This window comes from Mesitornis unicolor, unplaced genomic scaffold (genome assembly GCF_000695765.1).
Source record: "Mesitornis unicolor isolate BGI_N332 unplaced genomic scaffold, ASM69576v1 scaffold53769, whole genome shotgun sequence".
NCBI lineage: Eukaryota > Metazoa > Chordata > Aves > Mesitornithiformes > Mesitornithidae > Mesitornis > Mesitornis unicolor.
In genome coordinates, this window is record NW_010210349.1 from 5,620 (window position 1) to 30,728 (window position 25,109).

At 36.2% G+C, this 25,109-nt stretch overlaps 1 protein-coding gene across 1 annotated transcript; it reads right to left on the bottom strand.

The window, feature by feature from the left end:
* Window positions 1–22,069, bottom strand: XPOT (exportin, tRNA). The gene is made up of 24 exons (XM_010193146.1): window positions 21,932–22,069; window positions 21,112–21,194; window positions 19,935–19,991; window positions 18,356–18,425; window positions 16,922–17,140; window positions 16,158–16,342; window positions 15,624–15,792; window positions 14,016–14,252; window positions 13,646–13,684; window positions 12,013–12,075; window positions 10,895–11,019; window positions 9,880–10,024; window positions 9,607–9,726; window positions 9,339–9,433; window positions 8,454–8,523; window positions 7,803–8,041; window positions 7,037–7,322; window positions 5,366–5,555; window positions 4,050–4,166; window positions 3,845–3,960; window positions 3,303–3,350; window positions 2,235–2,306; window positions 1,105–1,161; window positions 1–597 (listed from the first exon to the last, which is right to left on the bottom strand). Exons 1-24 carry the CDS (start codon window positions 21,989–21,991, stop codon window positions 571–573), a joined length of 2,889 nt encoding a protein of 962 aa, XP_010191448.1. The 5' UTR covers window positions 21,992–22,069; the 3' UTR covers window positions 1–570.
* Window positions 22,070–25,109: the final 3,040 nt, after the last annotated feature.

The following is a 25,109-nucleotide window of genomic DNA, read 5'->3' on the forward strand; positions in this document are numbered from 1 at the left end:
AAAAAAGATAGAACCAGATGCTACTTTTAAATGAAATCATTTATTAAACCAATCTGTTTTATAGGAGGTATATATATATATTTTATCATTAAGACAACTTCAATGAAATGACTATCTACAAGAATGACTTTGATTGTTTTATTTTCATGTCACCATACATGAACAAATGAATTATGTCTTATGAAAACATTTTACTCAGTATCAAAAAATGTACACATTTTAATAACCATTGCTATGGTCTGAAGGGATTTTTACATTTAATTTCAAAAATAAGTGTAATTTCATTGCTGTACGTGTTACAGCATAAGCTTAAGTCATCCTATACATAATAAAAGTTTGTGTAGGTATACAGGTAATATTTCATATTGTCACATACCTTCATGTTTGAGACAAGTGGGGGATTTGCATTTATCTTTTTTTGCAAAAGGCTAAAGTAGGTACTGATGTGAGCACAAAGCAACATTTCTTATAAACAAACCAGTTTGAATGGCACAAGAGTTAGCATTTTTATAAATTAACAACCAGATTTCTGGATTATGGAAACAGGTACATGAGATTCCAGTACTTTCCTCAGGGTTTCGCTCTCTGGAAGAATACCTGTTAAAAAATTATTTAAAAAACATTTTAAGGCAAAGGAATTATAAGACACGGAATGGTTGAGGTGCAAGATAATTAGTCTGACAGAGCTAATTTTCTTATGTGGCATGCTGGTTGACACACTAGGCTCAAGGCTGTGACTTGTGCCATTCGATTACACTCTCACCCTCAAAAATGAAGCATTCTGATGCTTTCTCTACAATCATAGCATCACTGTTTTTGCTATTTCAACCATGAAACATAAGCCACAAGAGTATCAAGCTATTGAGGAGATGGCAAGGTCCTGAGGATAAGTGACAACTCTACAGATGTAGGTTGGTGGTTGGTTGCTCCTTCTTTCCAAATAACTGCTTTTACTACTTAGAGATTCCTTATAGCTAAAAACTATTAAGTAGTATAAACTATTATTTCACTATTTCAATTTTACTTTAGGTCACTACCACAACTGTATTGTGTGACAAAACTCAAATGGAATTAAAAGCTATTTAGAGGGAAAAAAAAAATTACCTTTAAGTAATTTTTAAAGACTTTAGCATCAGGCTGCTGAAGTGCTTGACAGAATTCCTGTAGGAGAGAATAAGGAAACACTAAACTAAATGAAGCAACAAAACCACCTGAGATATATTAGGGGATTGATATTATTTTGTATTTCCCCTAATGTGCAACCAAACAAAAGCATGTTGTGGATTAAAAAAAAAAAATGTAATAAGCTATGACAGACCAAGTGCATTCTGCAGTGGAAAAAACTCTGTATTTTCAAATACAGGATATCACATTCACTTTTAGCTGAATAGGCAGGACTATCTACAAGGACTGCAGTCAAGGTGATTCTAAACCTTTAACTTTTCCAGTAACAACTGGTGGCTGTGAAACTAATACCTCAGACAAACATTTATGCTGAAGAAGTGTTATGTACACACTGAGTGACTCTAGATTACAGCAGAATACGTTTGTCACTTGAAAATGTTATCTTAAATCAGAAAACACTAGGGTTCCAGCATGAGATAATACTTGATCCTTACATATATTTAAAATCACTTAAAAGTTCTTGTAATTAGTATAATTGTCTTTTAACATAGCAAACTCAAGTAGTTAGTATCCAAATTAGTTGCAATTAAAATTAAGTTGTCAGTGTTCACCTAACAATTTCTTCATGGCAATGCCTAATGTTGAGACAAATGGTCAGGTATAAAGTTTCACTTTTGAGAACTCTCTTACACCACTCCAAAATAAGCACACAAAACCCCATGCTTAACATCATACATAATTTTGATAGTAGAACCAGTGCTGTGGTGTAAGTTTTTGTAGCATTGAGTGTAGCCTTTATCAAACTTTTTATACATTCAACATTCTTCATTTTACTTTTGAGTTACTACTTTAAGTATTCCGATACTTTCTCCTCAAATTTAAAATTTGAATTAAAGTAGGAAGATGGCTTAGACAGTGACATGCACTGGACATTTTTATTTTTGCAAGGTAGTCTTGCAGTAACTTTACTCCTTATGCTAAATTAAGCCTGTTCTGATATGCAGTATCAGAATAAGTTTAGTGAAGGATGGTAGACAGTTAAGTTTGCCAATATTATTTTTGCTCCCATTTAACACTTACGATTTTTAGGAGTTTTCAGCAATTCCTACCTGAATTATCTCGGGAGCTACTTGCAAAGAAGGCAAATACTCTTGCTGAAGATACTGAATGCACTCAGGACCCTAAAGAAAAGCAGTACACAATTTGTTCAAGTATATTTTTGTACACAGGGGATGTCATAGCCCCATACTATATAGTACAGAAGAGTTTGAAAACAGGTGGTCTACATGACTGTTTCACAGAGAAGTTATACATATCAGATACCAAATGCTCATGTTATTTACAGCTGTTGACAAGATTTCTCAACCTTGGCATTAAGGGTTCTACTAGAATTTGCTGTCTTTTGTTACATAACAGAAGAAAGCACTGAAAATTGCACCAAAATAAGAATTACAATACAGCCAATCAGTTTGTGACATCAACTGTAACAAGTCAGTTAAGGAAGAAGGCAGCCCTAATTTCTTTAAAGAAAAAAAAAAAAAGGGGGGAATTGCTACCAGCCAACTGCTTTACCAGACTGTTCCCATTGTGAAATTTAGTAGCCAAGTACCCATGAACATAGTAACACAGTTTTTCTCTTTTTGTAACGTTCGCTATGTAATTTTCAGTGGACTAAACAGTAATGAAATGGAACTTCCAAACCTTTGAGAGAAGCAGATACAACAGGTCTGCTTTGGTTAACACGTTAGTTTTTGTTTTCTTTATCTGCATTTATCAGGCACCTCTCCTCACAAGAGGGACTACTGTACTCTGGCAGTATACAAACGTGACCCAATACATCTACCAGGGGAAAGTGAATCAACTCTATTAATTCAGCCATAAGTTGCCCTAGAACTACAAATTGGTATACAGTTCACATGAGTGGAAAAGAAGATTTCAGATAATGTTCCTATATTTGTATCAGTAGTATTAGAAGAAACAGTATTTGTAATAGAAAGTTATTTCATTTACCAAAGCTTGATTTCCTACAGATTTCTTTTCACTGCTTTTAGGGAAAAGGAACAAACTCAGCAGCTCTTTTCAATTAAAACACAATTAAAAAATTAATTTCTAGAAACTGATAAAAGCACTAGAAAGAAACCTGCAAGTTGTTCCCCGCCAAGTATTTTGAAGCTTACCCTTTTGAGATGAATTGTTTTTAATGTCACTGCACATTCTGATAAAGCCTGCAATGTAATACATAACATTAGACTGTTTGATTAGCCTATTAGTTAAGTATTTAAAGAAATACAAAGAACCTAGCAAGGTCCAAAACAAGGGCTAGTTTGTCATTACTCCCTCGTTCTCCCCTCACACAGTAACAGCCTCAACCTTCCAATTTTTCTTCTGTTCTAACCAGAACAAAATACCAAAGCTGAACCCACAATGATCTAAAGAACAGCCACCTGTGCATGCTCACTTTCACTGAACATTAGTTAATAAGTAATAAAAGTCAATGTTAAATACTCATATCTTCAATTGTGTAGCTTGATTTTGGGCATAGGTGAACTACAGAATACTGTAGCACAACATTCAATAATGAATCACCCAGGTACCTCAATAAAAAACATAAGGGGTTTTATTTATGAGATTACGATCTTCAGTACCACATGGCCAGTGTAGGTTTCTTAGCTTGAATCAGCCCCACAGGAATGAAAGCAAAAAAGTCCATAATACACACCAATACTGTCTGGGCATCTGCTAAATCAAACGTTTGCTTCAAAGGTGCTAAGAAACATGCAGGAACAATGTGCTTGTAGACGAAGTCTGCAAAACCTACTGGTCCATCTTTACCTCCTGAAAAGAAAAATAACATTCTGTGTTCTATTACTGCTTCATGGTTAGTAGCAGCTGCAAAGGAATTTTGGAAAGACAAGACATCTTACCCCAAAGCTCCACCAACTTAGAAAGAATAATAAAACAAGTCTTCTGTGCAATAGGATCTGGGTAATCCACTGCTCCCTGAATGACAGTGAACAACACGCGCTCCACATTCTCTGCACCTTAAATGCATTAAAATGAGTTTGTCATTTCAACTTGCAGTCTAAAACGTTTCTGTACTTTTACACTATTTTATATAAATACTGACCTGGAAGACATGCTTCAACTTCAAAATAGCTCTTTTTTGCACAAATCTCAAATATTTTTGGGAAGTTTCCCCTACGATGCAAGACAACTCTTATTTAGGTTATAATGGTTTTTTTGTTTGATTAAGTCTGGAGATTTTAATTGCTCTTCTGACCTTCAATACACACAAAGGTGAGGGGGTACTTTGACCTGCTTACAAGTTTTTTCCTCTCTACATAAAGTTGGCAGAGTTAATTAAAACTCAGCAGCACTGAAGTAGTCCGCTTATCTTCTGATATATGGAAAGATTTTTTTATCACACTCCAAATTTCTGTGATAGGTCCATACTTATCTCTGCTTGACTCCCTTAAAAATTTATTGGCCCATTACAACTACCAAAGTGCCTATTTCAAGAAAGCTCTCACTACTTCTTAATGCTACCCTTTCCTTTCCCACACGTATTACCACTATTTTAGGATGAGGGAAAGGAAGTCTGAGCACCACCTATCAGGTGAGACACCTGAAAGCTTCTCAAGTCCTTAGCTATTTTGAAGGAATACAAAACTGAAAGAATTATTTAAAGAATCAAGCTACTAGACGTTCAATTTCAAATTCCTGCTATGAAAAACACTAATTTGCATTTGGCCACTAAGGGTGAGGAAAAGCCAGTAACTACATATATAAGTCATATGAAGTCTTCAACCATAGATAACAATATCATGTGATAGTAATAACAGTTACAGAAGTTACTCATGTGTCCCTCACAAAATGAACACCACAATGAATACCAGCACCTGTGAGTGGTCTTGCCCAACAGTTTGAATATTGCTATACATTGTTATGTATTGTATGATCTCAGATTCACCCATCAAATACAACGATGCATAAGGATGTACTATACACAATTCATCAAATATAAGCTGAAAATATCAATACGAAAAATACACTTATTATAGCTGGATTTCACAAACCCAAACTCTTGTGCAACAGGTAAGCGGAATACTGTATTTACATTAGTCCATTCTACCTTAACATAGTTAATAGTACTTGACAGGAACTAGGCTAATGATTTTAGTAGACAAAACTTAGATGAGAATAATCATAGTACTACCCGTTGAGAAACTGAACTACTTACCTTGATTAGCTATGACTTCACTCATCCCACTGCCAGTTACTGTCTGCAGAAAAGCAAAGTAACTCCTCCGTAACATTTGTTTTTCTAAAGCAGCAGACTGGTCATTTTCTTCTGCTGGAAGGAGCAACACCTCAAAAATAGCATGAAGTAGTGGCATAAACATCTGTTGCAGAAAAGGTGAAACCTGTGTCTGTGGAGAGTGAAAAGGGAATCAACTCAGTTACAGAAATTGAACATTTGGAAATGAAAACTTAAGGGCTTGTTACAATTCTTAGCTTTAATTCCCCTTTAAAGTTAGTATTTTCATGTACCAACTACTTCTAGCAAAGTGAGTCACCATGAACATCACTGCATTTTGCCTTACACGCCACCTATTTCAAGTCTTTTGTACAAAAATACCTAGTTCTATCTAGTCTCATTCTGAGTAGGAACAGAAGCTTATTCAGCATTTTTCATCCTTCTGTTCAGACAGACATAACCTCAAATTCCCTGAAATACCCAGGGAGAATATTGTGAAGTCACTGTAGTTACAGAAAATGCATCTCTAAGATGTTAAAACTGACAGCAAGCCACCTTTTATAGCACTTGTTTTTAAAGACTGCTTAAAGAAAAAAAAGTTTTCCTGAGCTGAAATACTACTGGCATTACAGAATACACTTGTAATTTATGTCCTACTTGCAATGAGAAATATATATAAGGGCACTAAATTAGCTGAACACTTGTGAATTGAAGAACAGAAGGTGTGTGCTGTTCAAAGCAGAGGTTAGATTCACACAGGTATATTACAGCTCTGTTCTACCACTCACAAAGTGCACTTATCTTCACTTTTAGTAATTTTAATTTTGCATTGTGCTGAAAGACTTATTTAAACCTATTTAAAGTGCTCCTTAACCTTCTCATACACCAATGAATTTCCCATCCCATTCACAACAGTGCAATATTCTTGAGGCAGCTCCTGGGAATAAACCACGAGTAACAGGTTAGCAGCTTCATGCATTTCATTGACTTCACATTTGAGCTGTTTGAAACCAGAAAGCTCTCAAAGCCTACATTTCAAGAACCTTTGCTAGGTTATCAGTTGACGGTCCTACTTGCACTTAATACATCTCATACCTCCATTTCAAAACCACCATATTTGTCAGCTTATTTTGAATAACAATGCATTAAGCTCAGCATATATTTTTATGCAACACCACTGCATCGAGATCTTCTAAATCAATATTCCTCCTCATACATACATCTGATATTTCTGTGTCTCTCTCTCTTGGAAATCTCATTATAAGAAATGAGAAAATTCACTTCAGAGCTTGCATGGTTTGTAATATTGGCTTAACACTTTGGTGGGAGCCATGAAGTTAATTGCATCAATTAAAAAAAATAATTTTGTGATGCAAGTAGTATTTTATTTTAAAATTTCTTTATTTTATTTTAAACCCAAAAATTTAGAAACAACATGAAATTCTGAGACTAATAAAAGAAAAACCCTTATTTAATCACTGCGAGTCCAGCAACATATGACTGTGGTTGAAGACTATGTTTCCCAGTAGCAGCCTTTGAAACATACTTGTTTATTAATTATGAGATAAGGTTCAGACAACTGTTTTTTCTGGAACCAGAAAAGACGTGATATCAGCAACACTTTGACCCTGAAAAGCTTATGCAATAGCATACCTTAAACTTAGCTGTTATTTGGTTTATAAGAGGAATGAATTCTTGAAGATCTTTTGCTTCACAATCTTTAAGCATGTGTTCAGAGGCAGAAGGAATAAATGGAAGAACTTCCTCCTCTAGGCAAATAATCATGCGGTGAAGGAAAGTGCGGACACCACTTCTCAGAACTTCCTTTTGTAATGGGCAACTCAGAGCTGGCAAAAATGTTTGCAAGCAGTCCAGATAAACCTCTGAGCAGCCACACTGTTTTACAGTTTGCTTATTGCTGAAAGCCTTGCTGGTTCGGCTGTGAAAGCAATACACCAAGTTTTATATAAGCTCACATCCCCATGCAATGAAGAAGCAATAACACCAAGAACAACATATGCTTTAAACCCCATGCACTAAATATTACATTTCATGAAATGGCAGCCAAACACTGGAAGTAACAAACAGAATTACTTTATATGAAGAAGCTAAACTTTGACAGCTTTTGGAGAAATAAATTCTAGTAATTTACAAACAACATGATTGGAATAGCCACGTATAATTCTTTGCAGAAGAGAACAGCTGCTGACTTATTGTAAACCTGCTCAATATTCTCTGTATCTACATCCATAGCAAACTTTTCTAAGAGGACATAACTCATTTTCTGGGCTACCATAAGAAATTCTACAACCACTGATGATTGTTGAGGTCAATAAAGACAGGTAGAAAACTCAGACCCTCCTCCCAATAAATCCTCTGTATTTCCCTTTTACTCAGGCAGTCACTGTGCTGTACCTACCTAGCAAACCCAACAGCGTGATTCAGGCAGTCAGCCAGAGCCATCTGTCTGTCCTCATCTTGTGCCATCATCAGTTTTTCTAACAATACTTTGAACTTCTCCATCAGTGGAGTCAACAAATTCCTCATTAGAACCTGCTTTCTTTCTGCAGAGTATTCGCTGTTAACTATTAATACTCCAGCTGTTTCATAAATGAAAAGTTGATCATCACTGCTTAACAGAGCCTGGTAGCCATTTTCCTAAAATGGAAGATAACAGCCATAATTCACTAAATGTCCTTTATCAAAGCTGTATTCTCAAAGTTTAAAGATACTCTCTCTTTAATCACACCCAAGTAATCTCTATACTACATTTACAGTAGTTTTATTCTCTTCCTACTGAAGTAGAATTGCCAAGTATGGGTAAAAAAACAGCTGAAGGAACAACAATTTTACACAATTCAGATAGCCTATACTCCCAGAAACCCACATCAGCAATATTATTAAAATTAGGTACAAATGTAAGCATGCAAGTGATTTCACACCAAAAAAGCAAGACAATTATTTGTATTTAAATGTTTGTGTGCTAAGCTTAAAATTCAGCAAGTACTCAGGCACAGTGATGAGTATGTGCAAGCCTTATTTATTACAAAACCCTGCTGTAAGTACTCACAGGAGGAGAAAGTTCCAGCAGGTCTTGTATTCTATTCAGAACATCTTCAATAAAGGGATTCATTTGCTTACTGAAGTAAAACACAAGTACATAACACTATTTAGAAGCATGTGCATTTTTACAAGTTTCCTGGTATTTCAGTTAAGCTGTAAAGCTGGACACTAAACTTCCTTCTCAACATTGAACTCCCCTTTAAATATCAGAGGGCTGTTGTAGAAAAATTTGACTTTTGGATATGGTGCTTGTGGTAGGCCAAATAGATACATGGAACAGTGGGAAATAAACATTTTTCTTTACCTCATTTTTAAAAAACATGCATAAATGGCCTCACTCATCTAAGTGGAATATTTTCATTAACAGCTGAAAAATAGGATCTTTCAGAAATCTGAGCCATCTTGGAGCTTTCTCCTGCCTCTACATTAAATACATGCCTGTGAAATAAGACCAACAGGACAGGACTGTTTGAAGTGCTAATACACTGAGTAAACCTCCTCAGTATAAATTCTGTGAATATTCAGAATTTGGTCAGAGACAGGGAAGAGCTACTCTTGACAAGTCTCCAAATCCACTCAGCTCTGCTCACTGAAGAAAAGCAGGACAGACATTAAAATTTATCAACGATGTAAATGTTTATACTAAATAAGCAAAGCCTATGTATTCAAATTTTGTTCTGTGACAAATTTTTCCACTGCTACCCCAGTATAACACAAAATATGAGAACTCTGATATATTAACTTCATTGCAGTCCATTTGAAGCCCAGCCTGTCTCAATGACAACTGTGATGTACAGAAGGGCTGTATATGGTAAATTCAGTGCGATTTGGATACAGTTGTAAACATATACATATATACATACCTGTATATACATTTGTTTTGTTTACTTACTTAAGAGACTTGACAAATCTGGAAAAGAGGTAAGCTGTTCGACTTCGTACTTTGGGACTTGTATGGCGAAGACCACGGTGATCTAAAAATGCCATCTGCAATCAAGAAAGTATCTCAGTCTTAGAATACCTAAACAAGGCAGGGGGGAAGGTAATCATCCAACAGTTTAAGAAAGCCAGCTTCTTTATTGACCTTCAGAAAATGAGAAAATTTCTTAAGTCTAAAGAACTTTAGTCTTATCTAGTAAAAAATGTGAGATGAAGCTTACTAGAACAGTTGGAATGTGTTGAGGTTCAACAGCAAAGAATTTTTCATATCGAACCACAGTTTCAAAGAATTCCAGGGTCACCGATGTATGTTGATAGGCACTAACACCAGAAGTCACCAGCTAACAAATAAAAGCATTAGCAAGTTAGTACTTTGGCCATTTATAATGCCAAACTACAGCACAGATGACATGCTGCTAATTAAGATGAGCCATTTGAACTGGAATGTTCCAGGCTTCATTAGCCTTTTTAGATAGCTGCCACCACACACACACCGTTCTCATCATGTCTTGTAAAGCCGTAGCTTTTGTAACGTCACCAGAGAAGTGAGCACCATGAGATACAGGAAGAGCCTCAGCCAACATATACAGCAGCCTTATTGCTACTTCTACTTCCATAAATCGTGTAGTCTGCCAGTTCCTAGAGAAAGAATATGAAGATCATGTTAGCCTGCAGTAGCTGATGAAATAATCATAGTTCTACCATGTTAGTATTTTCTTTTGAGCCTTTTTCAGATGCAGAGCATAAAAAGAACAGATTTAAACTAAGAAAAACGCTGTAAGACCTAGGCAATATTTCAGGATGCTTCTGGAAGAATTTATCCACAAACACAAGCACCTCTCCATCAGAGCGCTACCAATTTTCTTTCACCAGTTTCAAGTTGAAAACGACAGATTTCTTGTATTGAGATACAAAACCACCTACTTTGATGCCTGGACAACCCATTCAACTTCACTTAAAAAGAGGGCTCACTAAAGAGCAAGATATAAGGAAGCCACCACCAATACTATTTTTATTTGTATACACACACACACACACAACTGTTCTCCTAGTCTGTCAACTAGTAATAATGTTTCTTTATTAACATGTATGGTTTCCAGGATTGGTTCTGCTCTTTTTTTACAGAAAATACTTTACTTTTGTTTCTTTTCCCTATGTAACCTTGGTTTTCTGATAGCAGTAATACATAAAATTGTTTGCCATATCTCACATACATTTCCTTGCGGTGTAAATAGCTGTTGCTGTGTAGCTAAATGACAGATCAAGAGATGTCTTCAGGAAAAAAAAAAATAGCTGCCATTTAAGGTTACAAAAAGAAGGCTTTTTCTTTCTAAGCAGCTAAGTAAAACATTATACAAAGTCATATTTATCATGAAGTTGTAACAAGCTCGTTCTATCAATTGCCTTTGCCTTGCTACCTCACTCTTATGTTCATTACAAACTCTGACAGTTACAAAAGGCAAAAAAGCTAAGGACACTGTGTAAAAAAAGTTAAAAAACCCAACTTACTGAAGTGTAGTGTTAAAAACTCTGCGGACAGATGCCAACAGTAACTCTGGTGAGACCTGAGCAAGTCTGTCCAGCAACAGTTTCAACTGTTTTCTGTACTCCACAAACATTGCTTCATCTTCACCCTACAAAACATTCACATGTCAGTGAAGTCCGTAGTTTTCTCTTTAAATTCATCCACAACCATTTTAGATAATTGCATCTAAACCAAAAACATGTACAGACAAGAACACTATACCATGCTCAGATAATTCAATAGTGCTCACCCTACGCTCTTGCAACATAACAGCAGGCTTCTTTTTTGGCTGGTTGTAATACGCTGAGATCCACTGCATTCAGTCCAGAAATGTATTTAAAAGACTTTGCAAACTGAAAACTAGCCAAAAGTACAAGAAAGAAAATGCTCTTGGCAAAGCCTTATTGACCCAATTCTTGAAAACTGACTCACTCAAAGATGTTCTTTCTCAGCATCTAGCTTAGCTTCAAAATTAAGCTGACACAAAAATTTATGATGGACTGCATAGAGTTTAAGTTAGCCATTTTAAGACTATAGCTCTCCAAACTGCCTGGAGCAAGAGTAAGTCTATCTAACATATTCAGTCATTATTGCTGGCTGACAGAGATGTAAGCATGGGAGGAAAATGAAATTAAAGACCTTCTGCCTCCTTTAGTTTACTTTTGCAGAGGTCTGACCATCTGACGTAGGTCAAGCAGCACCTCTTAAAGAGTTTTATTACACCAGGTTTCTCAAATCTTTTTACAAGACAGAAGTGATGTGCAGAAACATGCAAACTCACACTTACCAAGCCAGCTCAACAGCTATGTTTAGCTAACAGTGCAGCTGTATTTGTCTGGGAATAGTTCTGTACAAATGCAGCCAGTAATATACTGTTAACTGAACTGGCTTGGATACCCCTTTACTATGTTCTTTTGTCCTATGAAGACATGTCAAGAGGTTAAAAAAAGCTTTCCACATAAGGAAAAAAATTAAGCCTATAGACCTTTGCTTCCTACATTCAAATCCTTTGTCTAAGAAAAAAACAGGATTTTAAAAGTTTGAGCAAGTTTTACTGCATGTAATGTAAGTTGCATTTGTCTGTTTAGTCATAACACAATACCTCATTTTCAAAATTATATTCTTCATCGTATGTCAACTTCTTCATAACAGCCAACATGATTGCCTGGGATAAAAACAGAACTGTAAGCATAGAAGCAGACAAGTGATAAGAAGCAACAGTTAAAATCCTACAGTAAAGAAAACATTAAAGCAAGTGTGAAATGTTTACAAATAATTTAAATCCTATTTGAATTATTATTTTCAGAGGTTTAGCAGAAGTAACAATCCAAATTAAAGCAGATGAATTACAACAGGTATTTGATCAGCATTACAGAGCACCTCATCCTTATACCTACTACCACGTTAAAAAAGTGCTTTTTTTTCCCCTTTTACATAAGTTAATTTCAGTAGCCAACAGCTTTTATTATAATTACAGCAAATGAAAATGCTGATTGCATTAAAAATGTGATCCCACTGATAAGAAAAAAATTTGATGCTTCAAAGGCACAATAAGAAAGGAACCCCTTTTCTGCTTGTTCAAATAATGAACAAGATGAAAGGGAGAACTTTTTAAGTGCAAAACTTTAAAAGAATGCTGCTAAGCACACAATTTAAATCTTAAGACAGACAGCAGTAAGAGTTAGACTATTTCAAAATTTAGCAACAGTAGAACATTCAAATTTTAGGCGTCTTAAGTGCACTACAGTAGTAATTTGGTTTGATCCAGTTATAAGAGCAATAAAGTCATAACAAGAATAAGAGATTCAGTGATGTTATCACACTTCTCTTACTGTGCTACCTCATCCAATTTAAACAGACATTAGACAAAAGGAGATCAAGATAATCCAAAACAGATATCCAAATTCAACTTTGTGTTAGAACAGGTACAGAATTCTGGTTTCTTTGTAAAGAAAAAGGAATCAGAGCTGTCAGCGGTATGAACTTGCAAAATACCTGCACCAATCTAACCAGTTCAACATCTAAATTAGTACATCAACACTGGTGCAGAAGGGTGATAGGAAAAAAATTTATAAAGGACTGTGCTGAAAAAAACAAACAAGTTTACTGCCTCCAAAACTGGACATAAACTATATTTATGACACTTTATGCTTTACACACAAACTTAAACTTACATAGAAACTCAAACATATAAACTTAAGCTTAATGTACAGTTTAATGTAGCACCTAACATGTTAATTCTAAATACAACTGTTATATTTGAATTGCAGCTTCTTTCATAAGTTTAACTTACAATAGTATCAAGGGTTGAATTTCATGACAACCCTTCCCATACTTCTTCCAATCCTTTGGAATTAGAGCAGGTTTTAATAAAAATACAAAGCTTCAGGGAATAAAATCCCTCCTCTTCTATCTTGATTTAAGAACATTCTATCAACTGTACAGACTGTATAGGAGCTTATCAACTTATGCTTAAGGGTTGCTTGGGAAGACCAGCTCTAAAATAGCTTTCATTTTCATACACAATTCAATATAGGTTTACTATTTAAAGAAGGCTGTAGTTACTTAGCAGAAGATGGAACATACTGTCCTTACTTTTAAGTCATCCCTTTTAATTATTGCCACAAGCACATTTTAAGGCATATAAATAAAACATGATTTGTTTCAGCAAAATGAAAAATTCTGATCAATGTGTTTTGAAAAAAAAGAATCTCTAGTAAAAATAAAATACTTACCTCAACATTAGCTTTTTGTTGGTCTGAAAGTGCAGAAAGCTGTAAAATAAATGTCAAGTGTTATTTTTTTGGTACAGTAACTCCGTTATTACTGTTTAATTGGAAAAAGACAGGTTTCCTTTTTAAGAGCCATATGATCTGCAAGCCTTCTTTCCACTTAATGCAAGATTTAACCCAATTCCTTCAGATTTCTAAATAACTCTACAGAAATAGCATGACCACAGCCATTAAAGATACTGAATGCTAACTAGTCAAAAAAACTATTCTGCAAGTCAGCTTGCACATAAGTATGATATTCATATATTACCACAAAAATCAAACAAAAATATATGTCAAAAAGTGGTATTAAATTGAAGCCAGACATATTTACTTGTTTCAAGATGTGAAGGTAGTCATAACAAAAGCCAATGATATTAGATGAGATGTCGTCATCTTCGTGAATTAGCAGTTGCAACATTAGGGCCACTTTTGCTTCAATAGCTTGCAGTGTGTCTTGAGCACTCTTCATATCACCATTTTTTATCAGTTTAGTCCAACTAGCTATTAATGCTTGCCCCATCCCATTGACCAGCTTAGAAAACCTGGCCAGAAAATCCACATCATCTTCCTGCAAGACAAGACATCTGATTAAAAATACTGGCAGAGCTCATGTTTAAATGGCATGTCTTTACAGACTGTACTACCCATGTCTTTACAGACTGTATTACCCATGTCTTTACAGACTGTATTACCCATGTCTTTACAGACTGTATTACCCATGTCTAGTATGTAGGAGTAGTAAAAATCAATTTGTCTCCTAGATGGAAAGTATTCCCAGCAAATGAAAAGAGAAAAATTAAAGCAATGCCAGATTTGGCTGTCCTCCATTATACAATAGTAGCTTGCTTCATCTCTTCAGATGAATTTGTTTCTCTTTTTACTTTACAGCAAGAGGCAGCAGGTTCAAAATAGAAGCAGAAGCACATACCTATAATAATTTTTAGGCTGTATAAGAGGAAAATCTTTTTCTGGGAAAACATCAAAGAATTAACAGCTGTAGCTCACCTCAGATATAATGATAATGAGTAACTTTCAGTACTGCCTGTGAGTTAGTATTAAATATTTGTGGCTTGCTTTTGCAGAAATACATTGATCAGAATTGAGAAATACCCCTAGAGCTGTTACCCCAGACAGATGCTTTGCTCCCTGCCATAACCTCCAGTGAGATATTCAGTAATAAAAGCAGAACAAGTCTCTCTCAGAAAGTTTTAGAAGAACACCTCCTGAATTGATGAATGCACATTTGCTGCGTTCTTGTAGGAATACGAATTTGACAAAGGCTTCAAAATGAAGAGGTAACTGCATTGCAAGTTGCATTGCAATCTAAGGACTACAGCTTCAGAAGGACTGGTTCGTTTCTCCACTGCAGGTAGCAAACAGCTGTCCCTTAAACACTGCAACTGCCAGGGAACGTGTGTTTGGTTAGTAGGTATATTTTTCCAGCTTATAGATAAGAATTTCATGCCTTGTATCTGATGGTGCAGAGAACAGCCTGTGAGCCGTTAAGAAAGCTTCTTCCCCTACCTAATTATGCATGGCTAATCTAATGTCTCACCCTAAAAAACTCTACTTTGGCTACAAAACTTATTACAGAATCATTCAGAAGAGAAGATTCAAAGCAACAGAACACAGAAGCACCACTAACAGTGAGCACAGCATCCTTTAGAGGAGGAACGGAGGAGTTGCACAATACCTTGCTTCTAAAATGTAAAACTCATGCTGAGGAAAAATGAAATGCAGTATGTTTTAAATTAATAAGTAATATTAATAACAAGCTGTTAATTGAAATATAAGAAAAGGGTAAGAAGTTTTTAGCTTTGATGCAGAAGCACAATTAATTCTCCTTAATCTGTGGACTTACAGTTTTCAGTTCATTTGCTTATTTAAAAACTGTCGGAAACCTATGGCTCATTCATATTGTAAAAACCAATATACAAACCTGATCAATACTGAAGAGGCCAGCAGACTGCAATACTTGACATAAAGATTCGACCAATTTTGTTTTATCAATTGGATCCATTCCCTTATTTACAATTTCAAACAAACAATCACAGGCTTCTTCCCGGAGAACCTCCACAGACATGTGACCTAGCAGCATATTTATAAACCTTTGGAGAAAAAAACAAAAGTTTATTTTTATATGTACACAGTAGCACCATAGAGAAGCTTTATATTATCTGTGTGCATGTTCACAATAGTTTCTTTTTTAAAGAATTTCCAAGTCTATGAAATGCTGGGTTCAGTCAGTACAATACATTTTAAGAAGAACCAGCAAACAATGTAGTGTCTATTTTGGCCATTATATCAGCTTGGCTTGCAAAGTCAATTACTCTACTAAACCACCAAAAACTCTAAAGATTTGCACATAATTAAAGTCCTTTCTCAAAGATGAGTTTTAATTCTGTTCCACAGAAATACAGTCAGCATGCTATTAAGGTTATTTTTGCAAAGATATTCCATCAAAAAGCCCTACCTTTCATTGGCTATCAGGCTCAAATCTATCCAGGATACATAAGCTCCAACTACTTCAAGGCACTGGCATGTCAACTCTGAGTTATTACACTGATAGTTCTGTAAGATTTGGTACCACGATTCCACCAAACTTGGAATGCACTGTTCCCTCATAGTATCTTTTAATAAGGTGTTCCTACGAGCCTCCTATCAATACAGAAAAAAGGATAAATCAGTCTTGTCAGAGATCAGCATCTTGTCACATTAGCAGCATTTTTGTATCCACTACCAGACACCGTATGTCCTAGGAAGATAAATAACACAAATCACAAACTGAGAAAGAGCACATTTTTTTCTTGCAAGAAATAAAACCAAAATACCCTAGTTTTTGATTTTTTTCTACCACAATGCCCAAACACTGATGAAAGGCAGACAAAGGGGGAAGGTCCTGTAGATCATGAAATGGATTTTTGATGATAGGACTTCTGGTGCTTTTTTTTTAAGGAGAAGTTAACATTTTAAAATGAGTCAATCTAACATTAAATTTGCTAACACAGTTCATTAGTTCTTACTTGCTAGCTCTTCAAGCAAATACATTAACTGAAAAGTATGAAATCATAAAAAGCATTAAACAGCATATGGCTTTTGGGTCTAAAACACCTAACATCTCTAAGGCAGAATTGCCGTAGCAAGAAAGCCAACATCCCTGCAAGTCTTCTGCCCTAATTAAAGTAAAAGAAGTTTTTGGAAATTTAAAACAAATGTTAATGCAAAATAATAACTTGCCTCTGATGTATGAACAACATCCCGGTCTACAAGCTCAGCATCAACAGCCATCAGGATTCTGAGGTACATATCCACACCTCGTGGATTAAGGTCAACTACTGACAGAATATCAAAAAAAAACTTGGGCCATTTTGTGAGATATTCAGTAACAAAAAGCAATGCAAAGACTTGTGCTGCTTTGTTGCGAATAAAAGTCTTCTCAGGCTGGGGATTCAGCATCTGGTAGAAACAAAAGATTTTATTTGTATATTCTTACTAAATTAGAGAAGAATCATATACGCTTGTTGAGCTCTGTATAGTGATTAATGCACTACCTCTATTCCTGGCTGAGATCAATAAAAAGCCTTACTTTTCCAAGGATTTTGAAGAAAAAATAATTAAATTATAATGAAATAGAGAAAACATTCTCTCTGGGTGATACAGCCTTAAGTCTTTCATTCAGTACTAACACATTAAGTGTACTATTCAAAGACTAAAAGCTAATTTGCCAGTTTGGTGAAAGGGGTAAACAAGAACTTCCAGAAAAGTTACAGTCCCCTTGTAGCTCGCTTGTGCCTACATTAGATGTTAGCTTTAAGAATAGTAAAGGAAGTTTTTAATTCTAAGCTCAGAGGAGAAAAAAAAAATTATCACTATGATCTCCCTCTCTCTCCTTCCTCTTTTCTATAAATTGCCCTTAAATGGAACAGCTTGCAACAATGAAATTAAAAGCAAATTAATGCATTTCACAAAGATCTGCTCTTTTTCAAGTTGTATCATATTCCATTTCCTATTGTTAAGTTTTCTACAAACTAAGCAACTATGTTGATTTCTAGTGCAGTGTGGACTGATAACTAGATAATGGCAGGTATAGCCAAAGACTTGTATCAGTTCACTTGATGGCTCTGCTGACTGCAATCTCTTGGGTTCAACTGGTACTAATTGTGCAGCTACAGTAACTAATTCCACATGAAAAAGTAGCCAATGCTCTACCATAGTATTAACAGGGAAGTTTTGCAATTCATTCATAAACATCTGCTACAATTCTAAGTAGACAGCAGTTAGGCCAGGAGGGTCTTAAAAACAGAACTACCGCTCCTCCTCCAGACACTAAGGAACATCAGGAATTTGGATTATATATCTCTAAAGGGAAAATGAATACTCCTTATTTCACACACAGGTGATTAAACCACAATCATTATCTTAATGAACTCTTAGTAAAGAGTTTTATATTTAGTAATAAGTTCAAGCGTATACTTATTTACAACGTCTGATTTAAAGAATTTATTCTAAAGATTAGCACACTAAAAGCTTTTAACCATCAGATATGATCTATCTTCAGGAAGCCATCTTTAAACTCAAATGACAGATTAAACATTTAGCCCACACCCAATGCCTTATGTTAGCCTACGAATAAGCCTACTACATAAGACTGCTATGAAGGGACATACATACCTGTGCTTGCAGCCATGTTATGAGTGTTTCCCTAATTAGCTGCTGCTGAACTTCAGTAAGTTCAGAGTATCTGAAACAAAGCATAATGAGTTGAAAACAACTGCTTCATGACAAGCATAATATTCAGTAAGCCAAAAACGTTCTAAATATTGCACATAACACTGCACATAATATAAATGAAAGGTTCCTAGAAAAGGAATTTACACAGCTACCTGCAGGTTTAAATTTTGAATCAAAGACAAAAATAAGGACAAATATTTTGCCCATATTAATTAATTACATTTTGAGGCACTATTGACTCCTATATTGGAGTAGGAGCTTGAAATCTTGCAGGAAGGATGCTCTAGCAGGGACAGGACTTATGACCCTGATAAAAATACTAATTTGACCATGAGCCATGGGGAGAAGGAAGAGACATCCATATACACTCAAACATATTTATTACATGTTGAAAACTGTCAATAATGAGGACAAGGGAGTCCTTCACTGATCGGACCTACAATACATGTATTATCAGATAGATGTCAAAACAAAAAGGCAAACGAGTAATTCTGCTTTACATCATACCTATAGTCTCGGCAAAATTTGACATTATACCCAGCCCACCTCAAATCCTACCCACACAACATGTTCCTTCCCAGGACTAGCTAAGCTGAAAACACCCTCCCTGCAATAGAGCTAGCTATACGTTTGGTACAGTCCTTAACAGGAACAACTGCTGAATGTGACTCCAGTGCTTCTATCACAAGTAACTACTCATTAAGGAGAAGAAAAAAAGCAACCCCACTGCAAACAACCCAAGAAAATAAGCAGCAGGGAAACAAGAGAAAACACGCTGCAGGAAGCAGGTGACAAGAGTGGAAAAAGCAGAGGAAGATGGACAATGAGGTAAAATCAGGTAAATAAAATCCCAGAAAGTTAAGTCTTTCATTTTTGCTCTGATACATAATTGTGAAAAACAGTCACAAATACATCTTATTCCTATCCAAAGCCTGACCCACACGTTCAGTGTATTGCAATCACTCACGATGATATTCCAAAAGGCAGACACCTCTGCCATTATGTTCAAGTCCAGACCAAAGGAACCAAAAGTGTGAAAAAATAATAGTTCCATGCCATTAAACTTATATGAAAACACCACTCAGTGAAAAGAGTACTTTCTTTTAACATGTCTGCCACTGCTATTGAATGAATAGGGCTTTGTCTGAAGTCCAGGACTGCACTGAGAAAGGCTGCTGCTTGCAGGACTCTTTTTCTGTGAAAATCAGTGAGAGTACAGAGTAAGGCTTGAATCTCCAGAAAGGAAGGGCTAAGTCAGTTTCAAAAAATCCTTGGTAACTGGGTCTGTGTTGGGTCATACACAGGTGTTAGACTAGCTGAGTAGAGCATGCTGCTCAAACCCCAATAGCTGCTCCTCATCAAAAAGGTGAAGAAATACAAGAAAGTCTTCTGGACTGGATTAAAGCCACCTTATCAACCACACCAAGATGACAGATACCATGTCAAGTTTCTTCGCAAGCAGAATAAAAATGGAAAATTAAATGGACGTATATGGCTGGTGTCAGAAACGATTACTCACTTGAACTTAATCTGATGTTCCAGAACTTGAAAGCAAAAGAACTTTATGTGATCATCACTAGAAAAGAAAATAAAATAAAATTCTGTTACTGGTACACTTCTCTGGGAAGAAAAAAAATCCTCAGATATTACAGCCAGGTTGTCCCTTTGGCAAATCAAGAAGTACTGTGAACCAGACAAAAACGCTACTGCTATTACTTCAAAGCAAAAATTACTGATAGTCAAGCAGTTCATTTGGTGAAAGTGAGCAACCATTAAACTAATATTTATGTTTGATAGTATAATCTTTTTCTATAGCCACCAATTTGTTGTGCTTTGATTTCAGTACTGAATATACAAAACTACAATAACTTTTGTATCCTGCCTTTATAAAATCTGTCAGGCTTCAATAATATGTTCAGGGTCCATTACTACACTAAGTGCACTGCGTCTTAAAGAGCAAAGCTAAAGACAAACTGAGGTACCGATTAGGAAGTGACATTCCTCATACTATATAATCTACACGAGTTTTTATCTTATCTAAAATTGTAACAGTCAGTGTATTTTTATAAAGATTATAAAATGCTGTTTTCAAATCTTGTGTGGTTTTGTTAATTACTGCATACTCTGTTGGCATTGGAAGTTTTGAAACAATTCACAAAAAAGCACTCACTATCGGTCACTGTTGTTATTTAGGAGAAGTACATCCACCAGTTTCCTTCCAACCTGTATTACTCTACCATATAGCAACAACCTAGTATTTGACAGCTAAATACACAGCTTTGTGCAAAAGTAGTGGTGACTACACACTCTTTGCATCTTAAAGAATGGGACAGCCTAGTCCATAGAACAGGGGCAAGGAACTACTGAGATTATTGCATATAAAGCCTATAATTTCACAATGGGAAAATTTCAGCACTCCTCTCCTCCCCAAAAAAACAGCGCTAGAACGAATTCTTTTCCTTGGATTTCACAAAGTAGCAGTCTTTAGGCTACTAAATTAATATGGAGGTTTATTTATACATTGTTCTTCCTTGAAAGGCATTATACAGAAGCCACAGATCAGCTATGATACTAAAAATAGCATGGAGACCATACTAACTTTCAGCAATTTACTGTTTGCCTATTATGCTGCAGAGCTAAAAAGAGACCCAAACATATTACCAATGAAAGTAAGGAATTATTCTTATCTACGTTACCTGTATATACTCTGAGCTAATGCTTCTGCACAGACTTGCCAAGCATCCTGAGATATCTTCAGCTGCTCAAAGTAGGCTAGTGCCTGCAAACATCCAGGTAAGTTTCATTAAAAAACCCCCAAAACAACAACAAAAAAACAACACAGCAAGACATGTCATTCACATTTAGACTCACGTTTAAACAGCTCTCCTTCAAAATAACCCAACAGTATTTGGATACCTTCAAGGATTTATATGGCTCCCTAATTACCATAGCACAGCAGTGTTTCTTCAAATGCTAATATCATAGGTGTCTATTTCCATTTTACATTCAATACAAAAAAATCTATAATACCTTTTCATATCAGCATCTCTTATGAACATGAGTACTTTCTTAACCTAGTCTACACTAACACAATCTTTACTATAGTTAAAAACACACATTTAATTGAAAGACATTAAAGGTCAGTAATCCATTCAAGTAAAAAAGTCCACACCTAAGAATTGAAAGGGCAATTGCAAGCAACGAATTGTTTTCAGTGGCTGCTTTTCATACTAGGTAAGGAGCTGAGCCACAAGTACAAAGAACTGAAAGGACTGAAAAAGGCAGAGCCCAGAAACATAGGTTTATGCATGTTAAGTGCAATTTCACAGAACTGGTGACACATGACCTTCAGCTTACATACACGCTTGGAACAGGACTTTGTTTTGTACTCAACACCACGAACCCTGTGTACTGGTTAACCAAAAAACCACCTCAAATCTACCAAGAAAAAAATGAGGCTCTGACACTGAAACAGCACCCCCAATTATTACAGAAATAAACAAGTTAATTCCATACTCTTTGTCTGAAGTCCGCATCAGCATTTGGGTTTAGCCCTAAAAGGGCTTGTTCATCCATCGCTATTGCTATACTCTTTGTTTCCTATTCCTAACTGGTTTGCCCACTTCTTCGAGAGGGGAAACTACGATCATCTGCAAATAGAGAAAGAGAAACTTTATTTGCTCAACAGAACAACAAAAATTAAAAGCAGGACAGCAACAACCACAGAATTCTGCCCACAGACCTCAAGCAAGTATTATATACTCCACCAAAACATTAATGCACACACAGATATTAGAATTCTAATTCCTTTAATCAACTATTAATAGTACAAAGAATCTTACTGAATAAGGAAAAATTGAAGTGTCCATATATTTCAGCTCTTTTCAAAAGAGCTAATAGCATCTTAATTAACAGAGAAATGGCATAATGTGTACAATTCAACTGAAAGGCTTGAACTCAAATTTCAAGCATACAGAGGTTTCAGCAAGACATGACATAAGCATAAATCTGCTACTTAAATGACAGATCACTGTATTTTTTCCCCACCACAAACTTGACAACTGAAAAAAAAATTCTCTACTCATCTTTAATACTGTTAAGATGCCTCATAAACCCATTTATGAAGCATTTCCTCTAGGGAGGCAAAGCCATTAGGAGGTCTTTCTTCTAAAGTCAGCACACGCAAGAGAAGTGTCTTAGAAATTAACCACAAAATACATCATACTGAGCTGTTACCAAAGTTTCCTGTTCCTACTAATGGGCGCTGATTTACTAGCAATGATTTTTATTTAGCAAATTCACTGTAAAATTAACAAGCAAGCTAGACAAATGTTCTAAAGAAGATACGCTTCTCCAGGCTGTTCTGCAATGCTCTGGTAAAACATAGTGGATTAAAAAAAATAATCTTTGCCAAATACTAGGATGCTGTTAAACAGCAAGAGGGGACAAAAATCCATCTATTCTTCAAAGTGCGCACGCCCCCTCCATTAACATAGTTAATTAGGCCTGAAATAAGGCCTTGTTACATAAGTATGTAGGAGGTAGGGGAAAGGAAGACAGACAAGAGGAAGAGATGAAATACAAAGGAGCTGTGGTTTGAAGCTGCCTACGTGCCTATAGGTAGAACTTCCGATTTCTTGGTATTGCGTGTCTTGTGCACGCTCTGCTGTTCCCCCTCCCACATTGGAAAAAAGGGGGCACAGTGACAACTGACAGCAAGCATGCCTGAAAAGGAGAGCCCAAAATGTAACATGGTAACAGACATTTCTAAAAAACTCGTTACAGAAGACACCATAACAAAATGGATCTTGAAAGGCAATTTAGTACGTAAAATTGAGCTACTACTAAAGAAAAAAACTGCAGGTTGTGGCCGTATAGAAACCAGAAAATCTGGAACAAAGTGATGACTCGAGGCAAAACAAGCTTCACACACTGCCTTACAACCTGGAGCAATCCCAATCAGGGTCAAAACCTTTAGGGATTAAAGTCGCTCTGCTGAGTCTTCTGCCTCTGCACCCCCTGCCCCCAGCTTGTTTTTGTCATAATCAACATCCAAAACAGTCAGATTAAAATAAAGGTAAAATGATGTGGAGAAAATTACTTTTTTTTTTTCCCCAGCATCTTCTGATTAGAGTCTGGTCCAGAGTTATACAAGTAAAACTATTTAATATACAGAAGCATATTTTTGGCATATTTTCCAAGATATCACTACATTATCTGCCCAAAAGGTAGTCATCTTCTACATGTGGGTGACAAGCTTTGCTATTAAAAATAACCTGGCTCAAACACGTATTCTCTTCACTTGTTTAGCTAACAGCAATGCCAACCAGTTCTACTAATTTTGCATATGCTACATGAGCTTATTTAAAATTTTATCTTCAACTATATATCCTTTTCTAAGATTTTCAGCTTGACTAGCCAACTCTAGAAGACAATTAATGAAGTACATTATTTGAATGAGCCTTCTAAGAAAGCTAAAATTGCTTCTCATGCTATATGGTTTTAGTTAAGCAGGTAGCTTTTCCACCACAAATCTATTTTACGAGGCAGTTACACTTCAAAATCAAACTGCAATTTTAATAGTACTTACAGTTCACAAAATCCTTTGCAAGATATACTCAAGTATACATCAAGTATGTCATTAAAGCAAGAAAGAATCAATAACATTAACAGCTGATACACAGCTGTGTAGAAAGTATTGTCTTATTTACCTGGAGATGCTTTTTTTGTTAAGCAGCACACTATGTTGGGTGGCAAACTGATCTTACTATAATTAGGAGGGTGCAGCTCCTTAACAGGGAAGTCACACAGGTATATGTATCTCTCATCAGGACAGTTTATTTCCTTTCGCATATTACTTACAAATGCATTCCATAGTACAGACTACTTTCATACAGGAATGCAGGAAAAAATGGTAGTCACACTTCAAGTGGGAAAGACTGCCCAGTGTAACAATAGTGACGTGGTCACAGGTGAGTAACTTGGGTCCAGATATGACCTAATAATTAAGGCATTCAGAATATTTTAACTACAGACGCTAACCAAGGGAACAACTAGTAAACAATAAATATTTCATTTACAGCACTCATTTTAGGTGTTTACAAGATTGTGATACGGCAGAGGGAGGCAGTGACACAATTTTGATACCCTCAAGTTTAATCTCTAATAAAACAAAGACATTAAAAGATAATCTTTCACATTCTTTTTCGATCACTGTTTTCCTTACTGCAAGTCTTAAGCATATTTACAGACCCTTAGGCTGGAGAGCCTTTTCACTGACCTAACGTGCAGATAAAATTAACAGCTACGTAACCCTAGCTACTTCGAGAACTTTTCAACTGGACTAGAAAGTTTTTCTTTCTGAAAGTAACACATTATGTCTTCATCTCAGGCACGTTGTTACCGGCCAGGAATTCCCCGTGAGCAGTAGGGCCTTCTTGCCCTCCCCCTCAGTCAAAGAGGCCAGCCTCCTCTGGCTGGAGAGCCAACACCACTGCGTGGCTCAGCAGCTCAGTCGTGGAGGGTGATCGGGCATTCACACCCCACCGCGTCCAGATCTGCGGCGAAGACACCGGGGCTGCAACTTTTAACCCCTTCAGCCCTCTCCCGGGGCCGCTGCGGAGTGACAAAGCACTCCTCCCGCGGCGTACGGCCGCTGCGGGGCACGGCGCCGGCTCTCCCACGGCGGGACGCC